The 20,136-nt window shown below is 40.0% G+C and overlaps 1 protein-coding gene across 2 annotated transcripts in view; it reads right to left on the bottom strand.

The window, feature by feature from the left end:
• Positions 1-5,238, bottom strand: part of LOC137977650 (sodium/potassium/calcium exchanger 1-like) — a 6,411-nt gene extending 1,173 nt beyond the window's left edge. The window contains exons 1-2 of one of the 2 annotated variants that reach the window (XM_068824935.1): positions 4,874-5,238; positions 1-1,908 (exon numbers count right to left, since the gene is read on the bottom strand). The exon at positions 1-1,908 is cut by the window's left edge and continues 1,173 nt beyond it. In XM_068824935.1, coding sequence (XP_068681036.1) covers positions 1,085-1,908; positions 4,874-5,066 — 1,017 coding nt within the window. In that variant the 5' untranslated portion in view covers positions 5,067-5,238 and the 3' untranslated portion in view covers positions 1-1,084. Of the gene's footprint in view, positions 1,909-2,002; positions 2,139-4,873 lie in introns of those variants that run through there. The other variant, XM_068824936.1, reaches the window with a different exon arrangement.
• Between the last annotated feature and the right edge of the window lie 14,898 nt (positions 5,239-20,136).

The following is a 20,136-nucleotide window of genomic DNA, read 5'->3' as shown; positions in this document are numbered from 1 at the left end:
TGAAAGATTGAACATTGAGATTGGCAATCTGTCCAAGTTTGATGCTTTTAGGTGGAACAGAGACCAAGTTACGGACTTTAAAACATAGTTAAAAATCCATACAAATGTCTCTAATTGTTTTGAGGCTACGTCCCCCAAAACCATATAAACTCTAAAAAAATTTATCAGATTTGGAACAACTGCAAAATCCTGTCATGGACCTACTATTTGGAAATAGTTGCGGTGAAAATCACTTTGTTTGCTTATTTTTATAAATATTACAGAAATCGTAAAAATATTATTTTAAGAGTTCTATATGGTTTTGTGGGACGCAGCCTCAAAATTAAAGACGTTTGTATGGATTTTTAACAATGTTTGAAAGTCCGTAACTTGGTCTCTGTTCGACCTAAAAGCATCAAACTTGGACAGCTTGCCAATCTCAATGTTCAATCTTTCATGTGATGGTGTCAATTTATCGATTGGTTTATTTCCACGCGCTGGAAAAGATAGACGAAACATGGAGAGAACGTCAATATAAGACTACGAAAATTACTGGATAAATGTAAGAATACCTTTATATGCTATACATGCTTAAGCCACTACATTTCCCATTCGACAATAGCCTGCGAGCAGGCTAATTCGACAAGAAATCCGGATTAAAATAATTGATTGCGAAAAAGTATTCTCGCGCCTTCGAAAAGTATATCGTCGAATGAAGGGTGCCCTTCGCCTTGGAAAGTGCTTGTGAAGGATTTTCGCTCAAACGTTTGTTTTTACATAAATCTCCAAAAGCCGCGCTCGTTAATTAATGTTTTGACACCTTTACCACGCGTTTGCACTTTCCATACAACTGGAATATTAATCTCACAGTTAAGACAGTGATGGTAACTCCTGATCTTGCTGCGAATGTTATTCAAAAACATGGCAACGTTTAGATTCAAATATACCATAAATTTCAACGTTTTTCGACTCGGCGACCCACTGAGTGAACATATGAAGGAATATTTCCATGAAGACTGACAATGTCTTTGTCGGCATGTTTTTGAATGTTCGGTACGCGGAGTCAACGCGGAAAATGGATGGAAACTTAAGCTGTTCAAACAATTTAGCTGTCTTCGTTTGGTGGCGTTTCCTCCGCAGGGTTCTCGTCTTCGATTGGCGGATTTTGTGTTTCTTCGGTCGCTTTCTCGTCTTCAGCCTGCGTTTCATCTGTGGCTGTGGGTTCCTCGCCAGCGTCGGTAGTCAGGGATTCCACAGGCTTCGTTTCTTCTTCCTCAGGCTTTGTTTCCGTTTCTCCAGGCTTGGTTTCCTCTACTTCAGGATTAGTTTCGGCAGTCTCAGTCTGCGTTTCACCTGTTGCTTCCTTCGCTTCTTCGGCTTCGGGCTTGGTTTCCTCTGCTTCAGGCTCCGGTTTCTCTCCGTCAGGTTTCGGTTCCTCTCCCTCGGGTTTCGCTTCCTCCGCGTTTTCTCCTTCCGGAGCTGGCTTTTCAACCTCCTCTTGTACTTGTTGTTCTTCAGAATCCATATGCGCTTCGCTTACTCCTTCATTACTTTGTTCCACTGGGTTCTGTTCACTCTGTTCTCCACCTTGTTCGTCACCTGGCTGTTCTTCTACGTTGCTTTCTGTGGGTTCTTGTACAGGTGTTTGTTCTGTTTCGGAAGGACCCGGTTCGTCCAACTTAGGCGTCTCTTTTTCTTGTGCAGTTTGATTACTTTCCTCGGGATCTTCCCCATCTTGAGAAACCTTTTCTATCACCTGGATAGTTTGCTGTGTTCCATCTACATTATCTCCCACGTCCTTCTCCTCTTGTCTGGGCTTTTCTTCATGAACTTCCCTGGATTCCTCGCCAAGGGGATCTTCGCGAGGCTCAGCCTCGGTCGGTTTTGTGGGCTCTGAGTTTTTCGACTGATCAACAGTCTCTTCTTGATCTGCAAACAAAACACATTATTAATCTCAAAGAAAAATCTCGAAATTCATTTGTATCACAAACCATTTTTGCCATTTATAGAAACGATCTCATACTTTTCCTTCCCAGGAATAACTTAACAACTCGCTTAAACATTTCAGATACTCTGGCTTTTATCTCCTTTGATTGTGAGCGAGATGAACTCAAATTATAATACTTCCCGGAAACTCGTACGAAATTCGTTTTGTTCGCGTTCGCTTATCGTTGAGCATTTCAGTGTTGCCAACAGATATTTAAACAGCTGTGCTACAAAGCGATTGTCGTCAATCAAGTTTTTCTTAATGCATAAATAGCATCTTTATTCCGCAGGAAAAGATTGCTAGCAACTTTACGCTTGTTAAATTCGTTTTGCTTTCTCTAAAAATATTCTTTAACCTCTTGGACTTGTGTCTATTGCACTGAAAACTGGAAGCCTTGAACCCCGTAATGCAAATTTTTTCAGACTTCTTCCAAAATCTGTCGCGAGAACCTGTCGCTTAAAGCGAAAGCTGTTGTCTGCAATGTTAAGCTGTTCATCTTTTCCGTCACGGTTCCCTTGGGTCGCCTGATGGACATCTCTGACTTTAGGTGCGACCAGAAATATTTGTCTCGCTAGTTTAATATAGTATGTGCAGGGCGACATGTTGGTCAGCCATGTTGCGGGGACGTTTAGCCAAGGCTTTAACAAAGACGACAGTTCTACGCAAGTGAATATGTAGCTACAGATATTTTATGCTATCGATAGCACCTATGTTGCGACCTTTAAAACCTTGTTTGCGTTTTGCAATTTTGCCAAAGTACCTTACGACTGCACCAACCGGAGGAATGCAGTAAATATATGAACCGCGGATGAAATGTTGACTGCCGTGCCCTCACGGTGTCGTCAAAACGTAACGGTTTTAGGGATTTTTATGGAACGACGGCGAGAACTTCAACATTTTCAGTATTTCTGCGATTTCTTCCGTCTCGTTTACGTTGTACGAAAATCATGACGGGCGAAGTATCGTAACTGGATTGCCACGAACGGTTGCCATGGTAAAGATATAGAATACATGTAGATCCAAAGTTGTACGCTTTGAAAACCTTAAATTTGGTCATTTCACGTTGTTGTTAAAGCAGAATACGGCAAAGAAATATCCAGAAGTGCGTGCCTCACGTGCAACACGATCGTTTTTTCTTTTCAAAAATTATTCTCAGTGGTCGACGACACAGTTGCCCTTTCTTTAAACTCCTTGACAACGTTAACTGAACTCTGAATGACTGTTACTACCAGTCTCACATAGTCTGACAAACCCAACAACATTTGAAGCTTTAAAACAGTAAAAAGTGAATATGCGTTAATATTAAAATGTTGGCTTGCCATTATTTAGCTAAAACCGTAGATAAGTCAAAAGTCAATCAAGGAACCTTTACTTAAGAGTATCGCATATCAGTTTTTTCCAAGTTAATAATTGCGGGTCCATTTGACTCCAGAGTTGTAATCAGTTTTCTCGTATAAACTAAAAATTCGTGTCTCTTACAATAGTTTTTAATTTGAAATCTAGAATTGATTGTTGACAAAACTCTAGTGAGTGTCACTGTCCCTTGGCAACAAGTGTGGCCAACCTTGTAAAAGATACGGAAACTCGGCGCCAACAGCTGGTTTTTTTTTTTTTTTTTTACAATACCGGCTTTTTTGTCTCAATTCCAAGGCAAATAGAACTTTTGGAACAAAAGTTCGCAGAGTAGCAATTATTTCGCCAAAATTGACCAACCGCCGCTTTCATCAGCAATGTTTGCTCCTAGAAACCAGAAACTCTCACACGACAAAATGGTGCATCCTTCTCTGAAGTGTAAACTGTATGATCAAATCTTGCGCATTCGACCGGAAATTTTCGAACAAAGTACACGATTTGTCTTACCGCATTCAGTTGCGCGCTATCAATAAGTTTTTTCACGAGAACATCCATTATTATTTAGTGTGCCACTTTATGAAGGTCTTTCTTTGTTATTTAAAGCCAATGTTTATTTTTTCGTCGGAAGTCGACAAAGATGAAAAGTTTTTCTTCTCTTGTTTGCAACTTATGTTCATAGCAACGTCGTGTTTGTTTGAATGTCTTGCATCATTTCGCTTTATTGAGAATGTACTAAAATCTACAGTGGCTTGGCCTATCAGTTTAACATTTTGTTTACACCAAAATATAGTTTTCCGGATTACTTTTTGCATTGTAATGGAGTGGAAGTGGGTATTTTTTCAATTGCAAACAGATAAAGGACCGAAATAAGAAGAGAGATTCTTTCGACTCACGATCTTCGACCATCTGCATCTGTCAGGTTTGGTCGATATTTTTCGTCTTTCAGTAACCAAATTCTTAACTACCATCAACTTTCTTTGGGAATACTTTGTCGTTTTACCCCGTCAAGAGTTTTTTAAATCTATTCAAAATCGATTTTCTAATGGTCTCCTTAGATACAAAGTATTTTATTAACAAAGGGATGCAGACAAAACTTCAGCGGTTGGTACGTGTTCTTTCGAAACTATCCGATAAACGAAAAACATGTTTTATTGGAAAAATGAAAAAAGCCTACATCAATACGGTAAAATAATCAAACCAAAAGTGGCTTATACAGCAAAGGAACGAAAAGCGGCTTCTCTTATTTAGAACCAGATTGGATACATTTGTTTTCATTCCAAATTCGTTTCTTTTTTCATTTTCCTATTTTTTTTTGTACTTTTTGAACTTTGATTTGCACCTTACACTTCTAAATACGAGACTTGTGAAACAAAATGACATTACAAACTTGCTTTTTGCTGTGATCTAACCGCAGGAAAATATCATATTTCTATGAAAGCCTGATATCAACTGCTATCACACTTGATTGACGCTTCGTTCCAAAAATTATGCAAGCTCATTCGCTTATGAAGCCACATTGTAACCGATAGAGCTAAGAATTAAACATTTTTTTACCTGGTTTTCGTTCTTGGGTGTGATTGCTCTGCCCCTGTGTATTTTTCGATTCTAAATTCTTGTTCTCCACGGGTTTAACAATTTGATCTGTATTTGCTGTTTGGGGAATTGTGGATCCTCCAGCATGCGGGGCTTCTATGGGCCGTGATCGTGTCTCTGCCACACTTGCCTGGCTGCTGCAACTAGAGCCCATTTCTCAAACACACGGTCTTGTAGCGACCAAATGCTGGTCGATTTGTTGTCCTTGTTGCTTGAACTCTTTCTGCTCGATTGATTTTGAAACTACCGGAATAAATTGTCACGCGTGCGGCCGAAAAAGTGATTAAAACAGACGGACAACCGCCGATGTTTATACCTGTTTACATCCGTTACCATGTAACTGCTGTCAACATTTCATTAATCTGTCTTTCGGTTGATTGACTTGGCTCCTGTATCACAGCACTTTTTATTTACAGAAATGGCATTAAAATTTTAACAAAACAAACTAGAGTGGTGAATGCTTGTTTTATACCCTAAATAGTACCACGGCTCAACTGTCGCATGTTTTGTCCAATTCATAAACTGTTGTCTTGACTAAAAAAAAGACGGAGATACCATTTTGCCCACGGAGCCGTGAATATAGCTCCCTTCCCTGACTTGTCTTGGCTTGGTCTGTAGCCTGACACCAGCTATTGATGAGGTCATGACTGGAACACTCTACAACATATGAACATATTTTCTGTCCATCTGACGGTTAAGAAATGCTCTTTTGGTGTCGTTTAGCATTGTATTGGTATGTTTGTAATGTACTCAGTTGAACCACGAAAATTTGGAATTGGAGAGAACGACCTTCCTTCGTAATTACCAGCTGAATTACTTATGTAAAAATGCTAATCTTAGACAAGGGCTCTTGTGTTCGGCGGCTGAGCTCTTGTGATCGGCTAGCAACTTTCTGCTCGCGGGCTCGTATTTATTGCATTGAATTTTTTTTGGCAGACAAATGCTTTTTCTTAGCGGAGCTACAATAGATAATCCATAGGTCCTTATGTTTACAATGCTTGTTGAGATAAGAACTTGGAATACATCAGTCCATATAATTGTCCTTTTCTCGAAACGGTGGCTTTTTTGTCAAATTTCGACCAAATTTAGATCAACAAAGAGCTACAAATAGGAATCGGCGAAGTGCCAGCGGGCACTTTTTCCTTTCATGGTGCGCCCATTGTCTTTGTCTAAAGTAAATATTCACAAAGTGTCCCCTTTTTTTTAAAGTTATTTTAAAACATGTGCTTCTTTATTGGTAATAATGTAGGATTAGGTTTCCATGTGAAACAGGAAGACTACTTCTTTTTTGCAAATATCTTCTCATTTATTTAGCAATGGATGCAAGCTTCAGCTCAGCATGCATAGCGAAATACATTTCGTTTGCATAACCATGCGTATCGACAAAAATGCGTTGTATTTCCAATTCAATTAGACTGATGCCAGAGGGCATATTACTTTAATTAGTAAACACAACATAAGACTGTCGCAACGGGAAAAAAAGAGAACCATTTAAGCCCTTGGTCTTTGGCTTTACCGATGTATATTTTATAGTGTATGATGTGTAATAAAATAAATAAATAAAGAGAGATGTAAGAAAAACAGTTTGTTTTAGCTTCAGTTCCTTCACTTTCCGCCTACATTATCTTCATTGTTTGCATACGAATTCCAAAAACTGTTTACACAACAAGTTAGGCGCCAGTCGTTGCTCGAAATTTTGCTGCGAAAAAATAGAAAAATGCTAAAAAAAAGCGTCTATACCGCCGGCCATTCATTTGATATTACCAAGCCTCTTAACCCACGTATAATAAGCCAAGACAGACGATGAGTCTTGTCAGGTTCAGCAATTACCTCACTCGATTAATTGCATAACATAAATTAGGCAGACTCGGCGCAAGAGAACCTTTGTGACAAATAATATGCCCCGCATATATTTTCCGTCTTGTATAATTTCTGCGTGATATCATGCACTCCATTTTCCACGACTGTGCGTGGAGCGTTGATTAAGTTAAAGACCGCATATTTTATTGTAATGGAGAGGAAGTCGACTCGAACATGAGGGTTTTCGGATCAGAGGCGAAATTAATTGAGTCTTGCCTCGTTCAAATCAGCCTTTCTTTCACAGTGAAACACTTTTAATAATTATGATGATGATGATAATAAATCCTGACCCGATGATTGGAACTGTACGAAGATCATGATTCCGGAGAGAGCAGATGAACGAGGATATTGCACCTTAAAACCCATCTATTAATTTTCGGGCGATTTTATTGGCTAATTTACGTCACGTGGTGCAATTCACGGGACAGTTATCGCGCAATAACCCCCGTTTATTAAAGTGGATATTTGCCCTGCGAAATGCTGTAGCGATCATTTCCGTCGAAAAGAAACAAAGCCGGCGGAAAAAAGGCAGCAGAAGAGTTTTCGTTTTACATGGAAGAAAAACAAACTCGTTTTCTGGAGTCTAGTATTAGTGACATTAACAAGCTGGCCTCTGTTGTCAGTTCAAACGATGGATAGCGCTATCCGCCGAATAAATCACTATCCAGTGGATAAGTAATAGGGAAATCAATTGCGCTATCCATCGGATAGTGATTTATCCGGTGGATAGTGTTATCCACCTTTTGAACAACTGAGGCCTGGGGCGCGTTTCTCGAAATTTCCGAAAACTTTCCGGGCCCGAAAAGCCATTTGTGAACCTGCCAACCGCTTGTTCAGGAAACCCGATCTTTTAACATGTTTTCAAGCTAACTAAAAGAAACATGTCTGTGAAGTTTGACGACTTAAATCCTCTCCGTTCTTGAGATACAAAAGGAATTTTGACACCCGAAAATATCCCGAAAAGTTACGGGACTAATAGTTCTCCTTCCTTCGGACTTCGCACTAAAAAGCACCGAAAGGCGCGAATTTTTGTATGTAACCATAACAACAGTGATCCTTCCGCGTGTGAAACTATCATGTTATTTTCACGTGAGAAGATATTATGTTTTCGCGCGATAGCTCCCTTGGTATTTCATTGGTGTTTATATAATAAACTGTGTTTACTAACTATAAAATAAACCATCCGTTCGAAGGAGAGAAAATTTCCAGCCGCACTTGAAAACACGGTCATCCAGACTTTGCATATTCTGTCTTTCATGGTTGAATTAAATTTTTTTTACAGTAAGCGAAAAAGCGCCTTGTTTTCGAGTTTTCGACTCGCAGGGACAATTAAAACCCAGTCTAGAAATGGAGGGCATTTGTTCGGCTTTTTTTTTTTTTTTCATTCCGTGTCGGTAAAAGTCTTGCCTGTCACTCCCCTGGTAAGTGGTATCTTTGTGCATAGAGCCTTCTGCGCGTATTTTCTTAGGATCGAGAGGGTAGTGGAACTGCGTAGATTTCTCTGGTGGACACAGTAGAATCATTAACTTAACCGGCAATGGCGTCGAAAGTCATGTAACGCGAATGGCGTTTTAGTGGATCCTTAAACAAAATATACCCTTATGGAGCTCAATAATGGCAAATCAATTGGATACTGAACAAGACAGGCGACAACATCGACAACAATCTGTCGCCCGTCGAGCCGTCTTTTACCAAGTGTGCTGTTATGTAGAATACTGAAGATTCGCAGGGCAACGATAATAGTGAATTCAAAGACTAGACCAAGGTGGATTGAATGGAATTTCAAGCGTTAAAATCGCTGAAAAGGTAAGATTATTGTCGAAGCGATGCCGCAATTGCGTGTCTTCACCACATGTTCCTTTGATCTCACATCATTGTGTTTTCCGTCAAAATATTCGCTTGTTTTCGCTTTCGCTCGAACATATTTACCTTTATTACATGTCCAGTGAATAGTTTTATCCTCTGGGATGAATTTTCCGTCGAAAAATCGGTTATTTGGGCGGTCAGTGTAAAACGCAGACTGCAGACTGCAGACCGGGGGTAAAATGCAGACTGAGGGTAAAATAAATACTAATAATAAAAAAATGAGTCATAAGGATAAAATAAAGATTGTTTGAAAGACAATCCTGTTTTACTTCTGTCAACAACTCACATTATCATGACTGCAGGAAGTTGCACCTTTTGGGTGCGCTTCCAGGTGCATTGCAATGTTCCAAATTATTTGTCACACCGGTACATCGAGGGAAATCGATCGAAAAACCAACAATTATTCCTTCGAATACCTGAATAATCTCGGTTGTCTTTTTTCGGTGCAACGAAATGCACAAAGAATTTCATGTATTCCGAGCAATTAGGACGCGGGGATTTCATTGGTTAAGCTATGCGTGATAACCCCTAGGGAGAGGTTATAATTGAAAATTACATCTTCCAGATGCAAAACAAACGAACTTGTGAACTAAAGGATAAACATAACGTACACGAAAGCGAATGAAAGGATCCTAATAAGAAATTTTTACACCTCAGTCATACTGGCTTAAGCCGACTGAATTAAAATGTTAAATGGTTGCAAAATCCACGTTATCTCTGTCTTTGTTAATTGGTATTGTAGCCATGGGTGTCAAAATAAATTAAGTTATTGGGTAATTACTCGATTACTTTGTTCAGTGCAGCAAAATGGGCAGTTGAATTACGGGGTGGTGACTTCTTTGCCTAAAAGCAACTCACTTAACGAAACTATCCTTTTTCCAACAACAACAAGGATTCAAACAGCTTCAATTCTTACAGAGTTCGATGAAAATCCGGATTTAAAACATGCGGTGGGGCAACCAAAGCAATGGGAGCTGTATTGGGGTTTCAGTGTGAAAGTACAAACGGCTACTAACACTCTTATAACTCTTTTTTCATTATTATTTTATTAACCCGCAGTCTGCAGTCTGCATTTTATCCTCAGTCTGCATTTTATCCCTGGTCTGCAGTCTGCAGTCTGCGTTTTACACTGACCGGTTATTTGGGTGGTTTTGGCAACAGAGGTTAATTATTCGTAATGCGATCGCTTTGGTTGCCGTTAGCAATGGGTCGCAAATTTGACACTTTTATCGCATTGAATCCACGTTATCTATTATTCCTAAAAATCTAAAAATATTCGTGCCTCATCAGTTTTCGGTCGAATTTATGTCCAAGAAAGCAGATAAATTGCAGAAAATTTTAGTTTTGCATCCAAAAATTCGTAATCAACGCTAAAATGACCAAATTTTGCCTGGAAAACATATTTTACTGTTATTTTTCTTAAATTTTTTCGTTCAACTTTCGCTTTTATAAAATGTTTCAGTTGTCTGTAAACGAGATGCTTCCGTGAAGCATACACTGGGTTGCCTGTGGTACGTGTTACAGAAAATCAGAGGGCACTGCGAATTGTGTGGTATTGAACTACAGCATTCCAGTCTCTGAAGAATAACAAATAAAAGAGAAGCGAGAAACATTGGCTTCTGGGCTGACATGTTGATAATTTTCAAGTTCCCTCACAACCTCTTTTGACCACAAGTTTAAGCGTGCCCTCTGAGCATCTGACAGCTTTGTAATGCCAAAGTTCACTGAAGTTTCCCTGTCCAGCGGGGTTAGTGTTTGGATGGGAGACCAAAACAATATACCCCTCATAAAACAGAAGCATCGGACCCAAATTACTATTAACGCTAACAAATGTGAACTCAGCAAGGTACATATTTTGTTAGCTTGCTTTATGCAAAACAAGAACATCATTCTAAAAGCTTATTCTACGCAAAAAGTAGGTTCTGGAGGTAATTTTGAGAGTGGAAATCAAGGTTACGCGGCAGACGGCAAATACAAACTCACGATTTAATTAAGTTAACACACCAGAAAGACGCTAACCTCATTTTGACAAGAAAATGCTTTACTATTTCCATAAAACTATCCAGTTAAGCTCGCATATCATAAAACATGATGAATTCATAAAGGCCACCTTTACCATCGAACAAATTTTTGAAACAAACAACATATTTGTTATTAGTGGCAAAAACCCCTTCTATTTCATAACGTGCGTGAAGAGAAGAAACTCAATCTTGTCAAATATGCGCAATATTGCAACAAACTAAATTTCAGGATCAAACCGTTTCCATGAAGAACCTTTTCCTTGAATAATGAAGCACAAAATACACGACAAGCTTTCTTTCAAATAATTCTTGGCTGTTACATTTCCAATTATTTTTTTTACCTGAGGACTGTGCAGAGTTGATCACAGATCCACGTAAGGTGTTCGATTCGTTCAATCGTTCTCTGTCTTTGTTGAACTCATAAGTTTCAAGAGAATGTGTTCTACATAGCAGCACACTTGGTTAAATATTATTTTAGAAATACAGCTCACTTTGATTTCGGCTCGATCGACGAGTGATAGATTGTTGTCGAAGTCCATTACTCGTCGCTTTTGAGATTCCAGGTTGGTTTTTCACCGCCTGCCTAGTTTATCCAACTGACTTTCCATTAAGGAGCTCCATGAGGGTATATTTTATTTAAGGATCCACTAAAACGCCATTCGTGACTTTCGACGCCATTGCAGGCTAAGTTAATGATTCTCCGGTGTCCACCAGAGAAATCTACGCATTTCCACTACCCTCTTGATCCTAAGAAAATACCCGCAGAAGGCTCTATGTACAAAGACACCACTTACCAGGGGAGTGACAGGCAAGACTTTTACCGACACGGAAAATAAAATTAAACGAGATGCTTCTGTGAAGCATACACTGGGTTGCCTGTGGTACGTGCTACAGAAAATCAGAAGGCACTGAATTGTGTGGTATTGAAATACAGCATTCCAGTCTCTGAAGAATAACAAATAAAAGAGAAGCGAGAAACATTGGCTTCTGGGCTGACACGTTGATAATTTTCAAGTTCCCTCACAACTTCTTTTCACGACAAGTGTGCCCTCTAAGCATCTGACAGCTTTGTAATACTAAACTTCACTGAAGTCAAGCCCTGTTTCGCGGGGTTAGTGTTAGCATGGGAGACCAAAACAATAAACCCCTCATAAAAAACAAAAACATCTGACCGAAAATACTACTAAAGTATTAACGCTAACAAATGCGAACTCAGCAAGGTACAGATCCTGTTAGCTTGCTTTATGCAAAACAAATATTGATGAAAAAGCAAATAACTATTGATAAGAAAGAGCAGAAGGAAGTTTCCCGGACGGTCGATCGAGAATAAAATATTTACAACATGGAAACAACATTAATTTTGAACCGTGAATATAGAATATAAAAAGTTACGATCAGCGACAAACATTTTGGGAGATTTTTGCTACGTTCAAGTAAATTGCAAAATCGAAAGTGACATTGCCGGAATTCAGCGGGCGCCGTGATTAAGTTACCGCGGCATGTTTACTCGCCAAACAGTGAAGCATCTGTGTCAAATGATGGCAAGATACCGGGTTTTTGTAAGTTTCTTTTTCTGTCAAGTGTTATAAAGTTTGACAATGAAATGAGCGAAGTCAAAACAAAGATCACAATCGCCCAACTCTTATTTATGCAAAGTCAAAATTTACTCTCCAAGAGGCGTACGACGTTATTTATCACGAGGTAATTCCATCATTTTGGAAATAGCAGCTACTTTATTATTCATCTGCGTCACAAGTTTTACTGATTTTGGGGCTCATTTTGTTGAAACTCAAGCACGCTTCCAACAGGTCTGTGAACCCTTCCTGCTTACAGAGCAATACTAAAAAACTTCTCCCATATCACATTTCAACCTTAAGCTCGAAAATTCAATACACAACATGATATTATAATTCACAAAGGCAGAAAATACCACAGAATCCCTTTCCAGCGAAAATTTTATTGAAACAAACAACATATTTGCTCTTAGAGGCGAAAACCTCTTCCTATTTCATTGCGTGCGTGAAGACAAGAAACTCAATTGTGTCAAATTACCATGTACTTCACGTAAATACTGCTCACTTTGATTTCGTCTCGACGGGCGATAGATTGCTGTCGAAGTCCAGTACTCGTCGCTTTTGAGAGTCATGCCTAGTTTATCCAACTGATTTTCTATTATTGAGCTCCATAAGGGTATATTTTGTTTAAGGATCCACTAAAACGCCATTCGCGTTGCATGACTTTCGACGCCATTGCAGGCTAAGTTAATGATTCTACTGTGTCCACCAGAGAAATCTACGCAGTTCCACTACCCTCTCGATCCTAAGAAAATACGCGCAGAAGGCTCTATGCACAAAGACACCACTCACCAGGGAAGTAACAGGCAAGACTTTTACCGACACGGAAAAAAGTACTAAAACGGAAATCTACCTATTTTCCGACTGGGTTTCCCATAGGGCAACCAAGTAATAAGTTATATGCTGTTGGAAAGCTTATTTTCTTAGCTTTAAAATGATGTATTTTTTCCCCCTAACTTTAAATATTTTTTGAGAAGAAAAAAACATTTTTTGGCGATGGCTGATTTACCGCGGTTTTCTCGCGGTTGGGAAAGTAGGAAAAAGAGTTAGGCCGGTAGCCTGGTTTTTAACCTCAGAAAAGGATCTGTTTCGTCGTACGAACGTGTGAGGACCTGTGAGCCAAAGGGCCTCTGCTGGTACATGTATGACTTCTGGGTGACCCCTTAATAACTTCTTACTAACCGAGCGCGAGGGCCGTACTGCCAGGGAAATATTGGCCCGAGGTCGTGGCAGTACGGACCTAGCGCAGCGAGGTCCTGGAGGTCCGTACAAAAACGACCCAGGGCCAATATCCCCCAGTACGGCTTGAGCTAGCTCGGTTAGTAAGTAGTTTGTTATATGGTTTTTGCAAGCCCGTAATCGGCCCGTGGGCCAGTCACAATTAGCCAATCAGAGTGCGCGTTATATCGGCTACAAACCCCAACTTGAAAAAATTGCCTGGAACGCTGCACGTACCACAGGCAACCCAGTGTACCCTCACGGAGGGTCTAGTTTTTTCTGAGACCGACACGCTTTCTTTCGAGTCAAATTTTGAACAATGTATCAAAAAAATACGAAGCATCGCCATCACATTCAGCACTGGCTTTTTACCTGCGGATTGTTTGCGCGATATGAAAATTAATGGTAGGGTTATAAAATAAATAAACCCCTTTCTGGTTTGCTATGTTGGCTGATAATGTCCTTGGCTGAGAGGTTGTCCTCAAAATTTCATAGTTGCCCTCGAAGGTTCTTTCAGCCGCGAGCATTATCAGCCGACATACCAGCCGCAAGAAGAGGTTTATTTACTAATAGGGAGTTTAAGCACTCGACGTTTTTGAGCCGTGGGACGGTAACCGGAAATGAACATTTCGCATGCCAGGACAGAAGTGTCTCCCAGATTTTAAACTTAATCGTCTGTCATGGAGGAAAGATACCTAGCAATATAAAGGTGGTAGTGACAAGACAAGTTAAAAGACAAAACAGCTCACTTCCGGTGGCCGTCCGCGGCTCAAAAATGACGCGTGCTTAAACTTCCTAATAGTGGAAGCTCAAACGAGTTTCAACACTTGGAAGAAATGTTCTTATTGGAAGGATTGACACTACAACACTTAATCACTCAACAGCAATGTTATGGTACCATATCAAACACCAATTATTCCTGAAAAAGATTCGGTATTTTTATGAAGTGAAACGTTACCATGGCAATACGAAAGCCCTGCAAGAACACCCCATGTTTTAGCTTTAGCTGCTCATATCTCAAAAACGAACTCGGTAAACCCAATGTTTTATTTCTGAAACGTAATTAGCATGTCAGAATGGAACTTCCTGGAAAGTTCCAAAAAATCATGTGGAGCGGATTCAGAGCCACCTTAAATAATTGGAAATTTAAGGTAGCTCTGAATCCGCTCCACAGAATTTTTTTAAACTTTGCAGAGAGTTTCATCTTGGCCTGCTGATTACTTTTGTGCAATAAAAAATGAAGTGTTGTAGTGTCAATCCTTCTAATAACAAGGTCTCTTGAAAGTGTTGAAACTGGTGTGAGCCACCTTAAGCACGCGCGTTTTTGAGACGCGGACGGCAACCGGAAGTGAGCTTTTTTCCCTTTTAACTAGTCTTTACATAACCACATTCACATTGCTAAGTATCTTTTCTCCATTAGAGATGATTAGTTTAAAAATCTGGGAGACACCACTGTCCTGGCAAGCGTAATGTTCTCTTCCGGTTGCCGTCCGCGTCTAAAAAACGAGCGTGCTTAAGCTCCCAATTAAAACTTAGACAAGAACGCGGTATAGTTTGTGAGAGAAATGGTTCTTAGGCTGGAACTGAAGTTAACGTATCCCCAGTCTTCTCGTACCAAAGTAGAACGCGACGAAGTTCCTAACAAACGGACCAAGACAGCCCTTGAACAAGCCCCAGTGAGAATTAACCAATTAAACAAGACAGTTTTCACTGCTTATATTACATTTATTTGTTAAGGGCTTTGTTGTTCTTAATAGACCAATTCGGCTAACTCAATGTTTTACCCAATTCAAATCTTTTGGGAATAAAACGTTTTGTTCCAAGTGAACTTTCCGGTACGTTATGTATGTGAATTCAATAGGGGTATTTAGCTGCATAGCATCATTGGACATAAAATCTTTCCCTGCTAGAAGAGGTCTCTTTTCTTTTTGCGTTCGCTGAGCTGACGAGTACTGGAAAGAGACCTATTCCATGAGTGGAAACTCACTTTGACCCTGTGAGATGTTTGCTGACTGTGACTTCAGCACGCTGTACCTCGCGCATTCCCTTCACAGTAATTCCGCTGTTGTTAAATGAGCCCACACAACATGAAAGATCACGTTAGGATTCGGTCGCTAAGTAACCACCGCGCATGCTCAACAAAGTGAGTTTCGACCCATGGAAGATGTCTCTTCTCCCGCACACGTCAGCCCAACGAACGCAAAAGAAAAGGGACCTCTACTAATAGGGAACTGAGAGCTCCCATGTGCCTGATTGAGTGAATAACTTGGCCGTTCATGGGTATAAATCGCTTATTTCTGTGATTTTCATAATTCTGCAGAATCTCAAGTTCAAGCGCTAAGCGCCAAACCGCGTTTTGGCTTCCATCGATCAAATTTCCGAACATAGTCGGGAAGGTCGACTCCACGTGCGGCAATTTGAGTTTTTGTTTGGTTCACAGCTCGAATACCATTGTGATTCTTTGTAGAGTTTCTTCAGTAAAAATATTCGTATTTCATCGCTTTCCATCAGCGTCGAGTTCGAATGCGACGTGGGAACCAAAGATGCTGATTGGTAGGTTCAGGATCCCAGTACCCGGAACTGCTATCTGTATTGTATGCTTGAGTCTACCCTTTCCCGTATCTTTCTATTTTTAGAACTACTATATTTTGACGTATGTGACTGAGAACATACGTGAGTGGTTCACATACGTCACATACGTAAATGACGTAATAAATGGCTGACCATAGGTCTCTTATGATTGGCTATTGTGAAAACACCCACTAAAAGCCCCCCTGCGAAATGTTTCTTAAAAGAGAAAGATACAGGAAAGGGTTGACTCTAGAGGGTTAATATGGAAGATGGAGGCTCAGGGTAATGGACTCCTAGTAAGTTATGTCACGCATCATTTGATTTCGGCATCCGCGGTTTCGGGTCAACTGTCAGCTTAGCGTCGGAAGTTTTATTGATGGAAGCCAAATTGCGTTTGGCAGTTGGCGATTGAAGAGGAAATTTCGCAGAATTATGAAAATCGCAGTAATGTACTGAAATTGATGTGGATTATGTATGGAAATGAGTCACGTGACTTGTTACGGCCACAAAACTCAAACTAAAAGACGGAAACAGTTTATGCTAAAATTTGGTTCGCTTCGCTACTATTAGATTAGTCAAAATGGTAAAAGAAAACGAACTGTGCTTGGCCTTTGTTAAATATGTCTTTAGTTTAGGAAATATACGGCATTTTGTACTAGTGCCCAGTCCCCTGTGGAAAGGATTTCTTTTTTCGGACATTTATTTAAAATTATCTTGAAATGTCCAAGCACAGAAATGATGTACTCAATAGTGTTAGCATGATAAAGGTTAATCCAGCCACCAGAAAATTACAAAAAGTGTTGCCGTTTAGCTGAAAAGATTTCTGTGCTAAAAATAACTTTAACATGTCACGTGATAATATATCATTTTATAGAGTGGTTAAGGTTTCACATCTTATTGCTGTTAACAATGTCCCAAAGGTATTTCGTGTTATATAAAATGGATAAATAGTAAGACCACCCCCTCACTTATTTTCATAAAACAGATCTGGGCCCAGGCCTTAATTCACCTGAGTTGATAGGTAACTAACTGAGAGGTGACATGTCATCTCTCAGGTTGCAAATTTGCTCATTCCAGTGCTTTCAAGGTCTTGCTTAGTAAAGTTGAGGCCGTGTGTTACGTTGATCTCCTTATAGGCGTAACAAAGGACCTACTTTTTCTGTTCAACGGTCAATTCTGCGAACAGACGGATGGTGTCGCTATGGGCTCCCCGCTCGGACCCTTAATGGCCAACGTTTTTATGTGCAGCAGCATAGAAGACTCTCGAGCGCAAAGGCAAGATGCCCGCAAGATAAAGCATCAGCTAATAACTTTCTCGAGACTCAACCACTGCCACTCTTCTGTAAAGTTCACTGGAAATGGGGAATAATGGAATGCTTCCGTTTCTTGGCCCACAGCTCCTTAACAAATCTATACAAATCCAAACCAAAGTATACGTCAAACCAACCAACACTGGCCTTTTGCTGCATTACAAGAGCCATCTTGATGATCGCTACAAGCGCGGCTTATTAAAAACTATGCTTGATCGTGCCTTCCGCCTCTCATCCAACTGGTCCTCTACTTTTCCGATGAATGTGATGGGCTAAAAAATTGGTGTTAATTAATTCCACCATCTCGCGCTTTATTGCAGTCAAAGCTTCTGATCCGTTTTCGAGTTATCAGCTGTTAACAATGAATTAGACCCTGTTCCCGTTGTTCTACCATTTAAAGACCAGGCTTCAGCCGATATTGTACGAGCACAACTCAAAGATCTGAGTCAGAAAATTCAAGTGACCGTCCGGCCCACGTTTGTTAGCCACAAGATCAAACAACATCTGAAACTGCGCGAAGTCAAGCCGTCTATTGTCAACCAACAATCCCTTGTTTATCAAAATGTGACCTCTGTGATGCAGCTTATGTTGGTTACAAGTGGCGGCATTTGCATCAACGCGTAGACGAGCACAAGAATGCGTCTTCCTCTATTGGAAAACATTTCCGTGTGAAACATTCTTACGTGCCCAATGATCTTACCAAGAATTTTACCATCTTAGAAGAGTGCAAGAACAAGTCTGACTGTCTCATTTATGAAACGTTTTTTATTAATGAACTGAGACCAAGTCTCAACGCACAGTCAGACTCAATTCATGCGAAAGTTTTAAAATCATTTTTAATTATGTTATTCCTGCATGTTTTTAACACCCCTTTTTTTACATTTTCATACTTAAAAAAAAAAAAAGTGGTGCATTTATATAGCGCCTTTATCACAAACGTCTCAAAGGCGCTTTACAATGATCAATTTACCCCCAGCGGACTGGAAGCATATACAGGCGCAAATGGCAGCCGCTTCTAAGCAGTCCATGCATGCTGGTACTCATTTTACCGATCTCGGAAGGATGGAAAGCTGAGTGAACTTTAGCGGGAAAGAAGATCGCCAAATATTCCTGTCTCGGCAGAACCGGGAATGGAACCCGGGACCTTAGGGTTGGAAGGCAGAGATCTTACCAATGCGCCAACCACTCAGCTCATACATACATACTTTTACTTCTTTGTTTTATATTTATACTTATGCAAAAATTTTTATCTTCACTTTTAGCTTGATAATGACCGAAGTTCGGTCGAAACGTCGCGTGTTTTTACTTCAAATTGATTTAAAGCCTCACTTAACATATGTTGGAAAGAAAAATTAAGTTCCTTTTCGAAGGTTTTGAAAGCGTAAAATCAATTTAACCTTTACATTTGTAAGAGGACAGAAAAAAATTCCAGGCTTTGATTGGAATCAATTCATGACCGTGAGATTGTGATAAACTTGGCTCTACTACCGACGTGGGAGCTTCTCTATTGCGAGTTTATACCATACCCCGTAAGAGGTGATAGCATCATAAACATTGCACTCAGTCTGGTTTTGAAATAGAGGTTGCAGATCAGAAATACAGGCTTTTTGATTGGTTCATGACACAGCATAACGCTCGCGCCTCTTGAAAATCAACCAATCAGGCGGAGCAAACGTGACTTTTTCGCTCACGTTTTCCCACGTTTTGGACTGAAACCATGCGTAATTTAAGGGATTCCATATTGGATGTTGAGTGTTGCCTACAAAAATAAAAAAACAAACCCAACTTAAGCTTCTATTTAGTGCTTATCGTTATTGCTGGGTTGCCATATCGTAATCCAGTCTAAAAGCGAGTGGCACTTTTCCGGATTTTTTTTTCTCTGTCGGAAATCGGAAAAGTTGCGCAATAGGGCCTTTCCTGTCACTCTCCTTCTAAGTATCGTCTTTGAGCCTAGAGTCTTCTTTGCGTATCTTTGGTAGCTTTCAGGGGATACTAGAAATGCGTAAATTTTTTCCGATGGACACAGTACAAGCAATGGCGGCGAAGCCGATGTAACTCGAATAGTGTTTTATTGGATCTTTAAACAATATATACCCTTATGGAGCTCAAGAATGGAACGTCAATTCGAACAACACAATTGCAAGCGGTGAGAAATGAATATCTGGAATCTTAAAAGCATAAGTGGGTTGAAATTTGATATGGGAGCAGTTTTCATAACGATGACAGGAATTCTTGCTGTTTAGTGATTCTGGTGTAAAATGAAGTTTTACACAATTATTTAAAAAAAAGAAGTTAATATTAAAATAAATAGTGTTTCGTTTCCGGACTGATAACTTTTTAGGGTGTGTGGGAATGAGTACGAAAATTTGAGGAGGACATACACGTACCAAAGGCAACCCAGTTTACGCTCACGGAGCGTTTAGTCTGTCTAAAGAAAGAATTTATCACATCATTTGAAGACAATCTCGTTAGCTTTTTTACGCCAATCCTGAGCCATATGTGAGGAAAACAATCGGAAGGAAGAATATGACTTAAAAAGAAACGAGCTGTTTTGAGGGTCAGTGGACCTCTAAAACCAGGACAAGGAAGCACCTTAAAGACGGTGCCTACTATTGTTATTGCGCACACGTTCTGCGCATCTCGATACTCGGGTTTCCCATGGGTGGTGCTTACTAATACAAGGTTTTTTTTGCACGAAAGATATTATGCATCATCAAATAGGAACTCGGAAAAATCGGAGCTCCGAATGCGTGGCTTAAAACTATGCGGAGAAAACAGAACTTAGCAAGCACTCTTGGTATCCA

Source organism: Montipora foliosa, chromosome 11 (assembly GCF_036669935.1).
Source record: "Montipora foliosa isolate CH-2021 chromosome 11, ASM3666993v2, whole genome shotgun sequence".
Taxonomy (NCBI): domain Eukaryota; kingdom Metazoa; phylum Cnidaria; class Anthozoa; order Scleractinia; family Acroporidae; genus Montipora; species Montipora foliosa.
The sequence above is the reverse complement of the archived record's forward strand: the minus strand, read 5'-3'. Positions and strand labels throughout refer to the sequence as shown.